Raw genomic sequence first — 16,949 nt, forward strand, 5'->3', positions numbered from 1 at the left:
GTGTGTGTGTGTGTGTGTGTCTGGTGTCTGGTGTCTGGTGTTTGTGTGTGACTGTGTGGGTGTCTGGTGTGTGTGTGTGACTGTGTGTGTGTCTGGTGTGTGTGTGTGTGTGTGTCTGGTGTGTGTGTGTGTCTGGTGTGTGTCTGGTGTGTGTGTGTGTGTGTCTGGTGTGTGTGTGTGTGTCTGGTGTGCGTGTGTGCGTGTGTCTGGTGTGCGTGTGTCTGGTGTGTGTCTGGTGTGCGTGTGTCTGGTGTGTGTCTGTTGTGTGTCTGGTGTGCGTGTGTGTGTCTGGTGTGCGTGTGTGTGTCGTGTGTGCGTGTGTCTGGTGTGCGTGTGTGCGTGTGTGCGTGTGTGTCTGTTGTGCGTGTGTGTCTGTTGTGCGTGTGTGTCTGTTGTGCGTGTGTGTCTGGTGTGCGTGTGTGTGTGTCTGGTGTGCGTGTGTGTCTGTTGTGTGTCTGGTGTCTGTGTGTCTGTGTGTGTGTGTGTGTGTGTGTGTGTCTGGTGTCTGGTGTGTGTGTGTGACTGTGTGGGTGTCTGGTGTGTGTGTGTGACTGTGTGTGTGTCTGGTGTGTGTGTGTGTGTGTGTGTGTCTGGTGTGTGTGTGTGTGTCTGGTGTGTGTCTGGTGTGTGTGTGTGTCTGGTGTGTGTGTGTGTGTGTCTGGTGTGTGTGTGTGTCTGGTGTGCGTGTGTGTGTGTGTGCCTGGTGTGCGTGTGTGCGTGTGTCTGGTGTGCGTGTGTCTGGTGTGCGTGTGTCTGGTGTGCGTGTGTGTCTGTTGTGCGTGTGTGTGTGTCTGGTGTGCGTGTGTGTCTAGTGTGTGTCTGTTGTGTGTCTGGTGTGCGTGTGTGTCTAGTGTGTGTGTGTCTGGTGTGCGTGTGTGTGTCTGGTGTGTGTGTGTCTGGTGTGCGTGTGTGTGTGTCTGGTGTGTGTGTGTGTCTGGTGTGTGTGTGTCTGGTGTGCGTGTGTGTGTGTCGTGTGTGGTGTGCGTGTGTGTGTGTCATGTGTGTGGTGTGTGTGTGGTGTGCGTGTGTGTCTGGTGTGCGTGTGTGTCTGGTGTGTGTGTCTGGTGTCTGTGTGTGTCTGGTGTCTGTGTGTGTCTGGTGTCTGTGTGTGTGTGTCTGTGTGTGTCTGGTGTCTGTGTGTGTGTGTCTGGTGTCTGTGTGTGTGAAACTGTGTGTGTGACTGTGTGTGTGACTGTGTGTGTGTCTGGTGTATGTGTGTCTGGTGTGTGTGTGTGTCTGGTGTGTGTGTCTGGTGTCTGTGTGTGTCTGGTGTCTGTGTGTGTCTGGTGTCTGTGTGTGTGTGTGTGTGTGTGTCTGTGTGTGTCTGGTGTCTGTGTGTGTGTGTCTGGTGTCTGTGTGTGTGTAACTGTGTGTGTGTCTGGTGTGCGTGTGTGTCTGGTGTGCGTGTGTGTCTGGTGTGCGTGTGTGTCTGGTGTGCGTGTGTGTCTGGTGTGCGTGTGTGTCTGGTGTCTGTCTGTGTCTGGTGTCTGTGTCTGGTGTCTGTGTGTGTCTGGTGTCTGTGTGTGTCTGGTGTCTGTGTGTGTGTGTCTGTGTGTGTCTGGTGTCTGTCTGTGTGTGTGTCTGGTGTCTGTGTGTGTGTAACTGTGTGTGTGACTGTGTGTGTGACTGTGTGTGTGTCTGGTGTATGTGTGTCTGGTGTGTGTGTGTGTCTGGTGTGTGTGTCTGGTGTCTGTGTGTGTCTGGTGTCTGTGTGTGTCTGGTGTCTGTGTGTGTGTGTGTGTGTGTCTGTGTGTGTCTGGTGTCTGTGTGTGTGTGTCTGGTGTCTGTGTGTGTGTAACTGTGTGTGTGACTGTGTGTGTGTCTGGTGTGCGTGTGTGTCTGGTGTGCGTGTGTGTCTGGTGTCTGTGTGTGTCTGGTGTCTGTCTGTGTCTGGTGTCTGTGTGTGTGTGTCTGTGTGTGTCTGGTGTCTGTGTGTGTGTGTCTGGTGTCTGTGTGTGTGTGTCTGGTGTCTGTGTGTGTGTAACTGTGTGTGTGACTGTGTGTGTGTCTGGTGTGTGTGTGTGTCTGGTGTGTGTGTGTGTCTGGTGTGTGTGTGTGTCTGGTGTGTGTGTGTCTGGTGTGTGTGTGTCTGGTGTGTGTGTGTCTGGTGTGTGTGTGTCTGGTGTGTGTAACTGTGTGTAACTGTGTGTGTATGTGTGTGTGTGTAACTGTGTGTGTAACTGTGTCTGGTATGTGTGTGTGTGTAACTGTGTGTGTAACTGTGTCTGGTATGTGTGTGTGTAACTGTGTGTGTAACTGTGTCTGGTATGTGTGTGTGTAACTGTGTGTGTAACTGTGTCTGGTATGTGTGTGTAACTGTGTGTGTAACTGTGTCTGGTATGTGTGTGTGTAACTGTGTGTGTAACTGTGTCTGGTATGTGTGTGTGTAACTGTGTGTGTAACTGTGTCTGGTATGTGTGTGTGTGTAACTGTGTCTGGTATGTGTGTGTGTGTAACTGTGTCTGGTATGTGTGTGTGTAACTGTGTGTGTAACTGTGTGTGTAACTGTGTGTGTAACTGTGTGTGTAGCTCCAGGACAAGCTGGCCCTGAAGGAGAAGGAGCTTGAGACCATGCGATTGGACAACCAGCTTCAGGAAGAGAAACTTGGGGCCCAAGCGTGTGAGAGGGCTGCAGGTATGGAGGAAAGCAGTGATGCAGAATGAGACTTTGACCCAGCTGAAGAACCACAGTGTTTACCAACAGACCTCCAAACACAAACAGCATTTTTGTTTAAATTTTGTCTGATATTTCTAAGCCTGTGTGATTTAGGAGGAGAGAAGCATTCTTGCATTGTTGGTGGTTGTATTGTGTTCCTGGTTCTGTCAATGAGGCAAAGAGATCAGAAAACTTTCACTTTAACAGGTGAAAGTTTTCTGGTCATTTATTATGCGTACACACAGCTATCACACCACATTGTCACAAATTATTTTAATGGAATTTCTTGCTGTTTATCTTTGCTAAACATATATTTGAAACTGTTCTTTTAAACCATCCAGAAAGCTGTTTATCAAACTTTAATAAACACAAGATATGTAGAGCCTTAGGCAACAAATTGTTTTTTATTAATCATATGAGCATTCATGTAGTTCATTTTAACACCATTTGCATGGTTTATGAAGGCAGTATTTAAAGAGCAAATTCGACCAAAATGCAATATTGATTTACTTACTGAACTTTGGCTTGACTTAGCTGGAGGCTGCCTGTTTATCATTAAGCCAACAGAAAGAGGAGAATTAGATGTTAATGGGTGTCCATGCTACTTTCGGTGAGATTTAAAAACAAGTTAAAGATAGTGTGATGGCACAAAGCATGATTTATGCTTGTCCTTAGACCTTACATTTTTCTCCCAATTTAAACCTTAAAAGATAGATAGTTCAGACATTAGGGTTAGGTCAAATGTATTAATTCTATATATTTAGACAAGTTAAATATAAGGATCCTGAATACAAGTTTACTTTTGAAATTAAAATTTTTCGGCACACGAATTGCTTTCCATGTATTTCTCAATGTACCAGCCTGGTACTGAGGCCCTCTGCTCACAAACCGTACATCTCTCCTGTGTACGAGTAGTATGAGATGGTTCTTGACATGAGCCATGTGTAATTGCTTGCTCTCCCTTTTAAAGTAGTGGTAAACCAGGGTGTTTTGATGCTGAAATTTTCCTTATAGAATGCCACTCCTGGACATAACTCTGACTGCGAAGGTACATCACAGCTGCTGTTTTTATTACTCTGGGCACACGTGTGTCAAACCTGAGCAGAGGCAGCCATCTCGAAATGAGGCTCACTTATAGTTATTAATACCTTTGCCACAGTGTTTCAGTAGCAATAACCTTTTTCCCGAGGAGCTTAGCCTTGTTATTGTGCAGCTGAAACGCTGGTTTTGGCAATACAAAAGTAATAACCACCCATCACACTCTTATACTCTCTCTCTCTCTCGCTCCCTGTCTGACTTCTTTCTGTCTCAATCTCTCTTAGCATTAGTGGAGGAGATTTATAAAGCTCAGAGGGAGAGGGACCAGGCTGTCATGGCCAGACTGCGGCTAGCTAATGAGGAGCGGGATGAGGCTCTTCTCCGAGCCAAGAAGCTTCAAGAGACAGCACTTGAGTATGTTCTTATATTATCTTGATTCATGCAAGCCATTTAGTCACTTTAGATTCTTCCTAGAGGATATCAGGGTTGGGTATGTATTTCCCCATATTTAAATAGTTTTTTCAGCCTGTTGAGTCTCCAAAGAGGACTGGCATCCATGCAGTTTCCTGATTCACTTATGAAGCGACAATTTTCATTATGAAAATATTTTCGAATATATAAAACAAATTGATGTTATATTGTCCTATTAAACCACTGATTGGCTTTTTATTTAGTCTTATATTAAGATAGGTGAGTGATGGAAAAGACCCAGAAGCAGCTATAAAATGTACAAGAGGATTTCCATTATGCCTTTAACTTCAACCCCGTGTTACAAACCAATCTAAAATTTTCAGGCCTTCTGTACTGGCGCTTTAGGGCTTTGTGAACTGCACCCAGGGTGTGGGTTTACTTGTTAGCCCTATGGGAGGCTGCTTTGTTCCTGCTGTTGCAGGACAAGGTGGATGAATGGACTCAGGGTTGAGAAGGGTGAAGAGAGAAAAATCCAATATCGACTGGTTTGGAAATATATCAGACTGGTGTGACATTTCATAAGAGTCCCTTCACCCTGGTGCTGGCTTGTCAGTCAAAAGTTGCACTGCATAGGAAATCAATCAAGTCCTTCAGCTCAGCAGATATTTACCGTTAACACCCTGCCTTGACTGCCCTAATTAATGTGATGATCTTTATCTGTTTGTCTAGTTTGCAGGTGCATGTAGTTATAGGGTGAGAATGCTATTCTTAAATAATGGGACCGTTTAAAGCTTAAAGCTGATTTGTGCACCTGTAAGCGATAGCGATAGATAAGAGAGAGTACTAAATATAATCTAATCACTTGGAAGTAATTATAATTTTACTTCGGGGTTTATAAGATTGGCATGTTCAGTAGGTATATTCCACCCCACACCTACAGGTAAGTATTTATTTTTATTAATTGTGTACTACTGTACTTAATACATCACCCACACTCATGATTTAATGATGATTCCATTATGATTCCTCATGTCACTCAATAGGCAGCAGTAATTGAGTAGCATAAAATGCTTTTTTCTGTCACTCCTTTAAACACCAGAGCACGCTTCAAAATCTAATTATGCAAACATCTTTCTCAAAGCAGAATTGCAGTGCCCATATCGGCCTCCCCCTAGAAATGGTAATTGATAGCCAAGCATGTAGAATCCCATTATCATTGGGAATCTTTGAGAATGGGAATGGGAAGGCACATTTTAAAATCTTATTTTCACAGGTCACTGCAGGGTCCGCGTGTGAATGAGTATGTACCTTTATAATGGGAGGTGATCCGTGTAATGCCTTTGTAAATGATATGAGTGGTTGTTGTTTTTCTGCCAGTGAAGGTCTGGAACAATCCGATTTACTCTCAAAGGAGAGAACCACGTAACCAGGAGGATTACTGCTGTTTCTTAGGAAATTTATTATGTTTTGAAAGCAGACATAATCTTGATGTTTCCTTTATATGTATTTCTTAGTTGATGCATGTTAAAAAAAAATGCTTATGTTACATTGAAATAGGTTTAATAAATGACTGGGGTTTTCTAGTAGTGCTGTAGGTTGCACACCGGGCATCTCATAAACATAGGAGATAAATCAATATTTTAAAGTTGTGATTTAGTGGGCCCTGGGCTGGATAATTAACATCGTCTTTACCTTTTCAAATGCTCTGTACCAGAAGGTTCTAAATAGTTCAGTCCTATTACGTCTCGACTTTCTTTCTGCACATATGAACATTTGATCCCTGTGGTCATATAGTGTAGTAAACATTAATATCTTAACAGTTCACTGTCTGTGCTGAGCAGAATGGGCATTATTGTGAAATAATAGCAGGGGCTGGTGGCACTTTTAATATGCCGGAGTGTCTTCTGCACCACACAGAAAAACCAACAGAATGCAATTACTGGCTTTAGGAAGTGATCTCATTTTGCCAAGTGCAGGAAAGGAAACTGATGGAAGCTCACTACATTTCATTTCTGTCTTTCTCTCACTCCTATCTCCCCCCTCTCTGCCTTGCACCCTTCTTCTCCAGGCTGGAGAATATTAACTCAGAAGAAACTGACATGGTAAGCCCTTTGGAGAATTTCATGTGGTCTTACAATTTTTCTCTCTACCATTATAGTGAGAGTGTGTTATATGAGAAAACAACCTTAAGAAACAAAGGATTGGAAACGCTGCTTAGAAAGCTGAAATCAAATTTAAATGTAATTCTTTGTTTAAAGTTTGACATAAGAAACCTTTTAATAAGAATCAATGACTATTGTTAGCATAGAATAAACATGAACATGATCTCGGTCTTCTATTTTGCTCTTCCCAATAAAACCCTACAAATGAATAAATATATTTTTTGCCCTGCTGTGAAGTTTGTCTCCTTTTGTTAATAATCAAGTGTGTATGTGTTGGAAACCTTTTGGGGACAGTTGGTTTGGCAGTTTTACAAAAATTGGATGTTTTCTTTAAAAACTAATACAAATAACAGTTTTTCATTTGGTTACTGAGGTTAGGATTAGAGTTAGAATATTTCATAATATAATTAGCTACTTAATAGTTCCTTTTATGGATAATATATATATAAAAATGTGTGTGTCTATGTGCATGTGTTAGGACCTTGATGAGTTGCTGAACAGGGTTAGCAGTGCGGATTCTGCCTTGAGCATTGAGCAAAGTGGCATGGCCATCATGGAGCGCATTCAGAGGGCCAGGGAGCGCCGCTCCAAGATCACCTCTGAGGAGATGAAAGCTGTCATAGAAGAGCGAGATAATGCCTTAACCAAGGTAGGAATCGGTATCGCAGTCAACACACACCTCACGCTCCAATCAGGGTCAGCCTTAACACACTTCAGTTCCCAAGACTTCACACACACTTGTCATGTACTAACCCTGCAACCTTTCGACCACAGAAGATGATCAAACACCTTTATATAAATATTGACTATTTACTATTCCTACTGCATTTTAACACCTTTGTGCTGTATTAACTAGTTATCAAAAGGTATCTTACAAACAGTTATAGTGCCTATGAAGTTTATTCACTCATCTGGCCCTGATTTAAGAATCAACACTGCAAGCACCTAATTCACATGTAGTGACAAATATTGCTGCATAACCTCAAATATTTGATATACCATTCGTACACACATATTTCAATCAAATGAAAACAAACAAGCACGTAGCCAAATATTGACATCCAGATATTTTACTTCATTGCAAAGTTCAGACGTGGGCCAGTGTATTTGTTCGCAATTCTAGGTTGGTTATTGACCAGATTATATAATGTCATATAAAATTCAATTTTATTGTTTGAATAATCAGGCTCATTTCTTCTGATGCTAAATGTTTGATTTTCGTTATGTATTTTCCATTAGATTATTTTTAAGAGACAGTAAACATTGATATTTGTGAGTGTTTATTAAAAGTCACTATCACTATTATCTTGCAGTCTTAGAAGAAAGGGTACTAAACAGTTCGCTCCTTTGTTGGTGAGGTAGGAAGAAAGTATCTGTTTTTGGACAGTTACTATTATTGTGAAAAGTCACTCATACTGTAAGTCATAATGTAGTGGAGTATTCAAGTATTCTCCAAACAAAAATGTACAAAGAGATGGCAACTTGTAAATTGTGATTTGCACTTCCCAATGACAGTTTGACTGTCAAGACTGTTGTTTGATTGTTGATTCAGTGGATAATCTCACCTGGATTTGTCCTATTTATGATTAGCTGTAATCTTATAAATATCTAAAAAAAAAAAAAAAAAAAAGGGGGGGGGTGTTTAAAACTTCTTTTTTTTTTAAGTTTATTTTGTAAGTTTTTAAAACCTAAATTCTTAGTGAATTCGCAGTATAAAATAAATTGGGAAATCAAATGAGGCGATGCACTCATCATGCATAGTGCTGTACAATCCTCTGGAGACAGTGTTATGATCTCAAATTGTGAGAGAGTGGTTTTTATGGGGCGGGGGAATAAGAGATACGCTGCCAAAAATTGACACCTGGATTTGACCAAGCCGTTATGCGGAAAAAAATGATTGCCCTGCATCAAGCAAAGAAAACAGCTAAGATTGAGATTAGAACTATTAAAATGTAGAATTAAAACCTGGAAGAATATTGGAAAACCATCATCTTCAAGGAAGAATTCTGGTCGGAAAAACATTCTGAACAAGTGTCACTTAAACACATGAAATCAAAACAACTCACAACTATATTTAACAATGAAAGTAAGATCATTTCCACACGCACAATGTGAAGTAAACTTGATTATTTGGGACCAAACTGTGGTGTACCCATAAAAAAAAAACTTATTAGTGAGGCTAATCGGAAAAAAAGGCTTCAATTTACTAAGGAGCATAAGGCATGGACTATTGTTTCAAAATTGGAAAAGTTGAAAAAGTTCCCAAGTGATGGGTGCATCAGGGGAAGAAGAGGGGCGGATAAAGCGATGCGTGCCCATCATGCCTAGTGTCTATTTTACAAGCCTGTAAGAGTAGTGTTATGATATCCGGTTGCTTCTATTGGTCAAGTTTAGCAACATTAAGTGCCCTAAAATGAGGTACGCTGAGTCCCCAAATATCTTGATTTACTTATTTATTTCACTAAATTATTATAATAGTTTAAACCAACATGAGAAAAAATCTCATCATGGTTAATAAATACCTGTGTGTAATTGGTTACAGACCAAAGGCTGAACCATATTCCTTTGTTTTTCTGCAAAAAGAAATTTTTTATTATTGGGTGCTTTCTGGAGAATTCCTAGTGGAAGACCTGCCTGGATACAACATAGAAAGGCAGGCATATAACACATGGAGAAGGAAGACAACACAGCAGGCTGAGTCTAATACTGTGCTGCTTTGACACTTCCACAAAAAAAAAGCCATCTCTGTTTTAGCATGCATCCTCTTGCTGTTTATAGAAACTTACATATGGATGATTACAGAGTCTGGCACATCAGAAAACTATTTTAAAAAATCTTATATAGACCAAACTCTATTAAACTTCACTGCTATTTCTCCATATCCAGTCTTTTAGCATAAATTCACTACATTCTACATACAGGGTGGGTTTATGCTTTTATATAAACTGTTTCTTCTTATTGCATACTCCATTTAGGGATAAGTGAACCTCATATTATGAGTGCCAGTGTATGGAATGAAATAGAACTTGGAGAAAATAGTGGACTGCCTAAGCAGGGTTAACCTTTTTAGTGCAAATGCAAGGCAATGTGTAACCTGTCTAACATCCAAAACCTACCACTTTATTAGTGCAATCCCCCACCTTTTTGAGATTTCTGTGAAATTGCATCCTGATTTTTCTGCAAGGCCAAAACCCATCTACAGGGCAATTTTAGAAGTATGTTGCAAACGCTGGCCTAATCCAACTAAGGCAGAGATGGGTCCCCTCTCTATCCTTAAGGATTTCTGTCTCCCCTGCCGCTTCTCCCATCCCTCTCTTCATCTCGCAGGGATTAGCTGTCGGCAGCAGGCAGAGGGCCGCCGCATCCCTCCGGCCTGCTGGAATATGAAAAGCTGGATAAGTGTTGGAAGAAATAAATCTTATTCTCACTTCCCTCCTATCCTTGAAGTGAATGCTCAGAATAAGATGTGCTTCGTTACGTCCCTGTGCCTGATACGCTTATTGAATTTCTCCTGGTATTGATAGAGTGCTGATGCTAAAGTAAAAGAGGAAATGAAATCGCCTCTCTAGATGATTTAGGCCATTCTGAATGTTCTTGAAATCATATAATGATTATGATATCATATAATGTCCTTATACTGACTGCAATCTTAGGTTGAAATTCAGTGATTCTGAAACATCTGACTGACTGATTCATGGAGGTAAAAATTCACGAGCCTAACATGGTTAATGTGTCTGCTTGTATGCCTCATTTCCCTGGACCATGGCTATTTTTGGGGGACTAGCAGCAGGATAGGTCTTTGCATCAGAACAGAGGTGCATTCTGATTTAAATACGTTTCCCCCAAAAAACATCTGTTCCCTGAGAGCCATAACTCAAGCTGACACTAAAGAGGAGCTGTGTGTTTTGTCTGGCTGTATGTGGTATTATTTTAGTCTGCAGAGGAAAGGGCCGGGAGTGGGCTCGGTGGCTGAAAGGCTTGTTTGCATGGACACTGGGCTTTGTGGCAGCTGGATGCCGAAACACTGGGACTTGTCAGGCAGCAAGGATGGTTTACATTCCTAGTAAGTGTCCTTCGGTCTTGGTATGTGCACATGGAGAAGAGCACATATGGATTGGTCTAAAACAACTAGACTTAGAATAATACTCAGCGAGGAGCTGTCGCATCACAGTGTTTATACTGTCTGTTGCTTAGTCAGTCTGACTGTCTGTCAGTGCTGCTTTAATCCTAATGCTGTGTAAGCAAAGAGCCGATTGAGCAGAATGTTTTGTGGTGGAATTTCACGTGTGGTAAATATTGTTGCTCATTATGTATAACTGTTTTGCGCTAATATATGGATGGTGTAGCTAAATATTTTACCAATCACATCCATATCGTAAATGGTGATTATTTTCTTGTAACACCGTTTTCTTAAATATTATTTTGAAATACACAACAAATGAATGTGTTTCTCTAAGGATTACATACAGGGAGAGTAATATCAGTGGTGTGTGCTTTACAGTAAATGTAATAACAACTAAGTCTGAGGGCTAGTATCCTGCTGAGATTTCACCTCTCATTGAACAGCTTTAGTTACACGCTGTTTCACTGCAACATGCTCTTACTGAGACTGCAAGGCACATTGTAAATATTAGTTCAGCTCTGTATGTTAAATAATAATGGCGTATAAATTGTGTACAGGGTGCAAAGTTTATTTATTTTACTCAAAATACAAACAGTGGGTAAATAAAAAGGCCAGATCTGGAATAAATATGAACAACGCATTGAGTTTGACCTTTTCTTTGTCCATGCATGCATGTATGGGTCTGTGATCGGTCCAGAAAGAAGCTTCAGCCTGAATTAAGAAAAATGAGGATGAGAAATTGTGCTGAAGAAATATCATCAGAGAAGGAGAATTGCTGATTTTTTTTCCTCCCTCTGTATAAGTTGTTCGGATGAATTGAACCTGGTTCAATTATTACAATCATTAGTCTTAGTGTCTGAATCTTCCTCTCTCTCCAGTGCAAGCGTCTGGAGCAAGAAGTTCTTCACACCAAAGAGATGAGCCAGACCAACAACACCTACCCCTTGAACATGACAAAAAATCAGGAAAGAGTGCACAAGGTAAAAAAAACAAACAAACATAAACATTCACAACTAATGACAGCTTCTGCTCTCTATATGCTTAAAATATGCACTTTCAACCCAGATTAACCCCCTACACTGACTACCTTCAATCATCAGCCCATTAACTAATCAGACCTATCATTTATTAACTTGTATTGATGTAGAGCTGGACCATAGTGGTGGTGTTACCCATGGGTTTTAAGGTGACAGGGGCACTCCGCGAGCTGCAGTGCCTCGCTACGTGTCTGTCAGGGAGGAGTAGGGCAAACACAGCCCTGTTTGATTTGCTGTATTTATCTGATGCAGCCAGAGCCCTTGAGTTAAATGCAGAGTGCTGTAAAAGGGCCGTCATTAGATAGAGCTGAGTAAACACACGCTGAGAGAGTGAGAGAGGACATTTCACCAGGGGAGCAGTGTCAGGGCCACAACCTGGGCCACTGCCCCGTGTGCACCCATTTCACTTTAACTCCTCATATGTTAAATAGACTTTTAGACTGTTAGTTGTTTTACCTATGTATTGAGTTTAATTTTAATACTGTAATTGTATTGATTTAATAATGTATCATAGACATTATTTATGGTGTAATTTTTTCATGTATTCAAATCATTGTTTACATATGAATAACTGTATTTGAATCTGTAGATTATGTTATTTGGTAAATAGACGTATGTCTTTTTTGACAATGTAATGGTATTAGTCAATTAAAAACTCCAATATTACATTTTTTTCCCGAATTTTTATTAGAATAGTAGTGACTACTAAATTACTAAACATAAATGAAAATTAATGAAAATATTCATGAACAAAGTCCAGTTTGAGTCTTTGGTCAAAGCTTTCCAAGGACTTCTGGTACTGTATGTTCTGATTTACAATTATGGTGGGTAGAAGAATGGATTATTTGGAAATATATTAAATTTTGTTATTAATGTAGCACTTGGTTTTTCTTTAAATCCCCTTAATTACAGACTCACTCTTGGGATTACAGAGCGGGGTTTTAATTTAAAATGAAATGGGAACAGCTGTCGAAAAATTACTCAACAGTGCTAGGAACATATCCACAAAACAATTTAAAAATGAGCAGGACTTCTGCTTATCGACTGACATTTTACTTAAAAAAAAAAAAAAAGTCAGAGTAGCATAGAAAATGTTGTACAAAACCCCTATTCAAAAATCTTTATATCAAATTTGGAGCACATAAGCTTTAAGAGATTTATTCAGGATGAATATTAAGAGGTAGGTTTTAAACTGTCACTCATATGGTTAACACTGTTAACTATATTTTTTTTCTTTTTTTTGGTAATTATGGAACAAGGAATAAAAAAAGCAGGATATTATTACGCTATATTTCGCAAAGTAAGCAAGTTACTGGCCAAGAAATTGTCACTTTGAGTTTCAGTTGGAGAAAACCTGAGGCTATTCGCTCAATTATCTCCTGTTTCATCTCTGCCTTACCTTTGCAAGAACCTGTTCGGCAGCCATTTCGGAGACCTTTACCAAATAGATATAAAGTGTGTGCGTGCATGTGTGTGTCTGTGAGAGAGAGGTTTAAGGGAGCTCTAAATGCGTAGGGTGGAGTGCCGTTGTGGGGGTTGAGAATGGGCTTGAAGTGGATGCGGAGGTCAGTAGAAGCAGGCTGTTGTTGAGGGCTTTGCCCTTGCCCTGAACCACCTGTGTTTGCTCTGCAGCTTTTCTCTCAGAGCAGTGACGGCCACACAGTGATCACACAAGCCTGTCCCGGGTTCCCAAGCTGCTAACACACTAAACCACTATTGCTGCTTCCTCTGACCCCTCAAAGATCCAGCACTCCAATTTAAATGGTATTCTTTTAAATAGCTTTATTTAAATTGTAAAATTAATAATACGACTTGTGATTCTTTTTACATTAAAGGACACTTGTGTAATTCGTGCCCTTATTTTCCGTCTGATCTCTGACCAGCCTTTGGCCCATCAGTGTGCACATGCAAATGGCAAAGCTGGGGGGGGGTGTTTGGTGGGTTTTCTACAGGTACTTCAGTTTGTGTGTATTCGTGCCCAAAGTCTCCTGGGATAGGCTCCAGGCCCCCATGACCCTGTACAGGATAAGCAGTATAGAAAATGAATGAATAAATGAATGATTACACAAAGTTAACACAAAGAAATTCTGTGTTCCAATTTTTTTTTTTTTTTTTTTTTAAATGTTCCTGAACACGTAATTAAATGAAAATTTGTATCATGATGAATGTGTGATCATATAGGGACACATTTTTTACAGTCAGATTGAAAGATGGCAGGGTTAAGCTCAAAATGCAAAATCATATTGCTGTTCAAACTAATTTGCAATAATATATAAAATTAACAGTGTGCATTTTTTTTGTTTTTTAAATTTAAATTAAGATTTTAAATTGAACTTGTGGTTAGTTAATTTATCATATTTGACACAATCCAGGTTCATGCTGATGGGTAAAATCTTGAAAATTGGAAGATTCAGATTTAGAGCAACAGGCACATCACAGAGTCTGTCCACATTCCTGCGCAGTAACTAATACATGAGTATTAGACCAGGTATGCCAGCTCTTCTGTATGCTGGCTCTGACAACGAAGAGTGGAGGCTTCTTGTCTCAGTGAGGGAATTCTCTTTATCAGGTGATTCTGTCTTTATTAAGTATTGTGTATTTTAAAATAAATGTAGAGTGAATGTTTTCAAACTGTAATGCAGAAATCTGATGGTATAATTGATTAGTAAATAAGCAATGAAGCCAGTTTGCTGTCAGAGTGCAGCATACATGATGTGTGTGTGTGTGTGTGTGTGTGTGTGTGTGTCACTGCTGACTCTCCCCACTGGGGCCGAAAGGCCATGCTCTGCCCAGCACTGCCCTACCCAGCAGTCTCTCCTAAAGGTCAAGGCAGCCACTCTCCTTTACACAAAGTAATCTCTCCAGGTTAAAACACCACTCTGTGGACCTCATTTGGATAATATTATAATGAATGCTGATAAAATACATATGATTAAAAGAATCCGGCTTTGAAGTTGAGCTCCGCTCACTGTTGGAGAAAAGTACATATTGACTTTAGAGGTTAGCGTCTTTTTGATGTTCTCTTTGACTTGTGAGACCTGCACTCCAGTAATTAGAATGATTGGGCTGCAGTGGCAGAAGCTGCAAGCACTTAGGGCAAAGGTGTTTATAGCGCTCACCATACAGCAATCATTCTGCAACACACGTTGCCTTTGGTATTTTGAAAATAAAACCTGGGAGTGTAATTAAGATTTTATATATGGTATTAATAAAACTACTTTAAAATAAGATTTTTAATAAAAAAATTTATACCGATGATTGGCCATGTTTCTTTTTTCCGTAAATAAAATGCTTTAGTTAACTACAGCACGGGCTAAGGCTTTTAAACATTGACTATAATTATTTGAATGCTGAAATCCTAATGGGGAAATCTGTACGCAATAGGATTGCAGGTTAAGCCCAGTGTGTTGTCACTCCAAGTGTGCAGAGTAATACAGTCCTCCTTTAGTCTGAAGATAAGGCACAGAAAATCCCATTCACCTCTTCTATAACACAGGGGAAATTTCTCTCTCAACTCTTCACTCTCACCAAAACAATAAAACACATTTACAACACTGTCATTCAGCAACATAGCCTTTCTAAGTGGTCTTTTTTTGTTGTTGTATTTTTGACCTCTTCAACTTCATTTGTCTCAAGCTCTGTATCTTCCTTTCTTTTACTCCCCTCCCTCTCTTCCTCTCATCATAGAGATAGTCAATCGCAGGCATTTACAGTAGGGCAGGTTGTTGTGTTTGTTTAGACAACCTCCATTGTCTGTTCCTGCGCTCCCAGCTGTTGGGAGGGTGAGACCAACAATGGATCTGTTTCAACGGCTGGTCATTAGCAGGAGCTTTAGTACTGGTCAGGTTTAAGCAGGGGACAGTGTTTACCCAGCCTCCCCTGCAGCCTGTGTCACCCAACATGCTGTCTCTGAGTAGGTGCTGAATGGGAAGACAATAGAGTGAATTAGATCCCCCTTGGAGTGAGTTCCTCACCGTGTGCGAATGAGAGGAAGAGAATGAATGAGTGTGTGTGTGTGTGTGTGAGAGAGAGGGAGATACATGGGGAAAGAGTTTGGCAGCTGAGGTAGCACAGCTGAGTTCCACTGTCAATTCTCAATGAGCAATTAAAACTGGCAGTTGAGATAAGAGAGGTGCATGTGTGTAATCGAATTACAGTCCATAAAGCGGCATTATCAACACTGACGGTGGTTAAAAGAAACGGATTAAATTTTCAATCACGCTTCGAACTGGTGTAAATAATAAGAATTGTCACTTTATCATTTTATGATAAAACAACTAGCTTACTAATAAATATCTCATAATGTCATTACTTTGATATTCTTGTGTATAGTTTTAAAACAAACCCACACTGCTCTGTGTGTAGATTCAGGCAGAGCTGGAGGCTGTGCAGAGAGAGAGGGATATGGCAGTGGAACTTGGGCACAAACTGGAGGAGGAGCTTCAGGCCCTGCGCAGGTGCCACAGGTGGGTCATCCATCCTCACCACACACACGCAATCATCCCCCCACTCCCACACATATTACAGTTCTCAAATAGCAAACACTCAGCTCCAAGCATGATTTCTTTACTTCATGCCCTGGTTTGCATTAGTTATCTGGCAGACCTCAGCTAATTCCACAAACACAAGTTATAAGATAAGAGCCAAGCTTAACCTAAGAACTTTGTAATGTCTGGGTTTTTTTTTCAGTCTAAATAGAATTTTTAACACTGGATTTTAAAGTCAGATCAACAGGATATAATACTTAAAAAACTATATATGTACATATCAAACTACATATACCAATAAGTTCTCCTTGTTGTACACTTTGCTCTTTTATTCTGGGTTTTTGTTTGTTTACTGTTCCGTGTGCAGCCTCTCTCTCTCTCTCTCTCTCTCTCTCTGCTGCCAGCTCATTCTTTTGCCCTCCCTCGGTTTTTCACACTCTCTGAAAGAGTTTGCCCATGAAGTGCTCTCCATTTTAACTTCTTAATAAAGAACTCTATATGCCAACTCCTATCATCACCGATCATCTTATTAAAGCAGGCAAGAAACATTTATTGAGCCAGCTCAGCAGCACAGTCTAAAAACAGATAATAAATACTAAAACTAGCTTTCATAATCAATGTGTGCCTTGGTGTGAAAAAAATCTGAAAATAGGTAAGGTTAATCATTGCCATGGAAATTCACTATTCGAATAAGTGAAGTGAATTTGAAGATGTTCTGCTGATCAATTTTGCTTCCATTGCGATGCTTTCCCATGTTATTTTGCAGACTGTGGAAATTTAAAGGGCAGGGATTATTATTGCTTTACCCTGGAACTTTGTATGGCATTGACCACTAGCTCCTTTTCTTAGATTGTTTTGGCACCGATTCACTACATCTAAGTACTTTCATATACTGTACTTTTTTTTCTTTTTTTTTTTTTTCTTTCAGTCAGTTGAAGTCTGAAAAGGATAAAGACATTTGGCTCATGAACTGGTCCTTCTGGTTTGGGAAGCTGTATCCTGTTCTAATAAGATACACATCCTTCTAAGTCAAGG

The 16,949-nt window shown here is 40.3% G+C and overlaps 1 protein-coding gene across 3 annotated transcripts in view; it reads left to right on the plus strand.

Moving 5' to 3' along the window:
• Positions 1-16,949, plus strand: part of mipol1 (mirror-image polydactyly 1) — a 59,842-nt gene that overhangs the window by 33,399 nt on the left and 9,494 nt on the right. For 2 of the 3 annotated variants that reach the window (XM_053510549.1, XM_053510551.1), the window contains 6 exons: positions 2,530-2,635; positions 3,979-4,108; positions 6,174-6,207; positions 6,746-6,916; positions 11,269-11,370; positions 15,793-15,893. In XM_053510549.1, coding sequence (XP_053366524.1) covers positions 2,530-2,635; positions 3,979-4,108; positions 6,174-6,207; positions 6,746-6,916; positions 11,269-11,370; positions 15,793-15,893 — 644 coding nt within the window. The remainder of the gene's footprint in view (positions 1-2,529; positions 2,636-3,978; positions 4,109-6,173; positions 6,208-6,745; positions 6,917-11,268; positions 11,371-15,792; positions 15,894-16,949) is intronic. The other variant, XM_053510550.1, reaches the window with a different exon arrangement.

The sequence above is a fragment of the Clarias gariepinus genome, chromosome 13 (genome assembly GCF_024256425.1).
Source record: "Clarias gariepinus isolate MV-2021 ecotype Netherlands chromosome 13, CGAR_prim_01v2, whole genome shotgun sequence".
NCBI lineage: Eukaryota > Metazoa > Chordata > Actinopteri > Siluriformes > Clariidae > Clarias > Clarias gariepinus.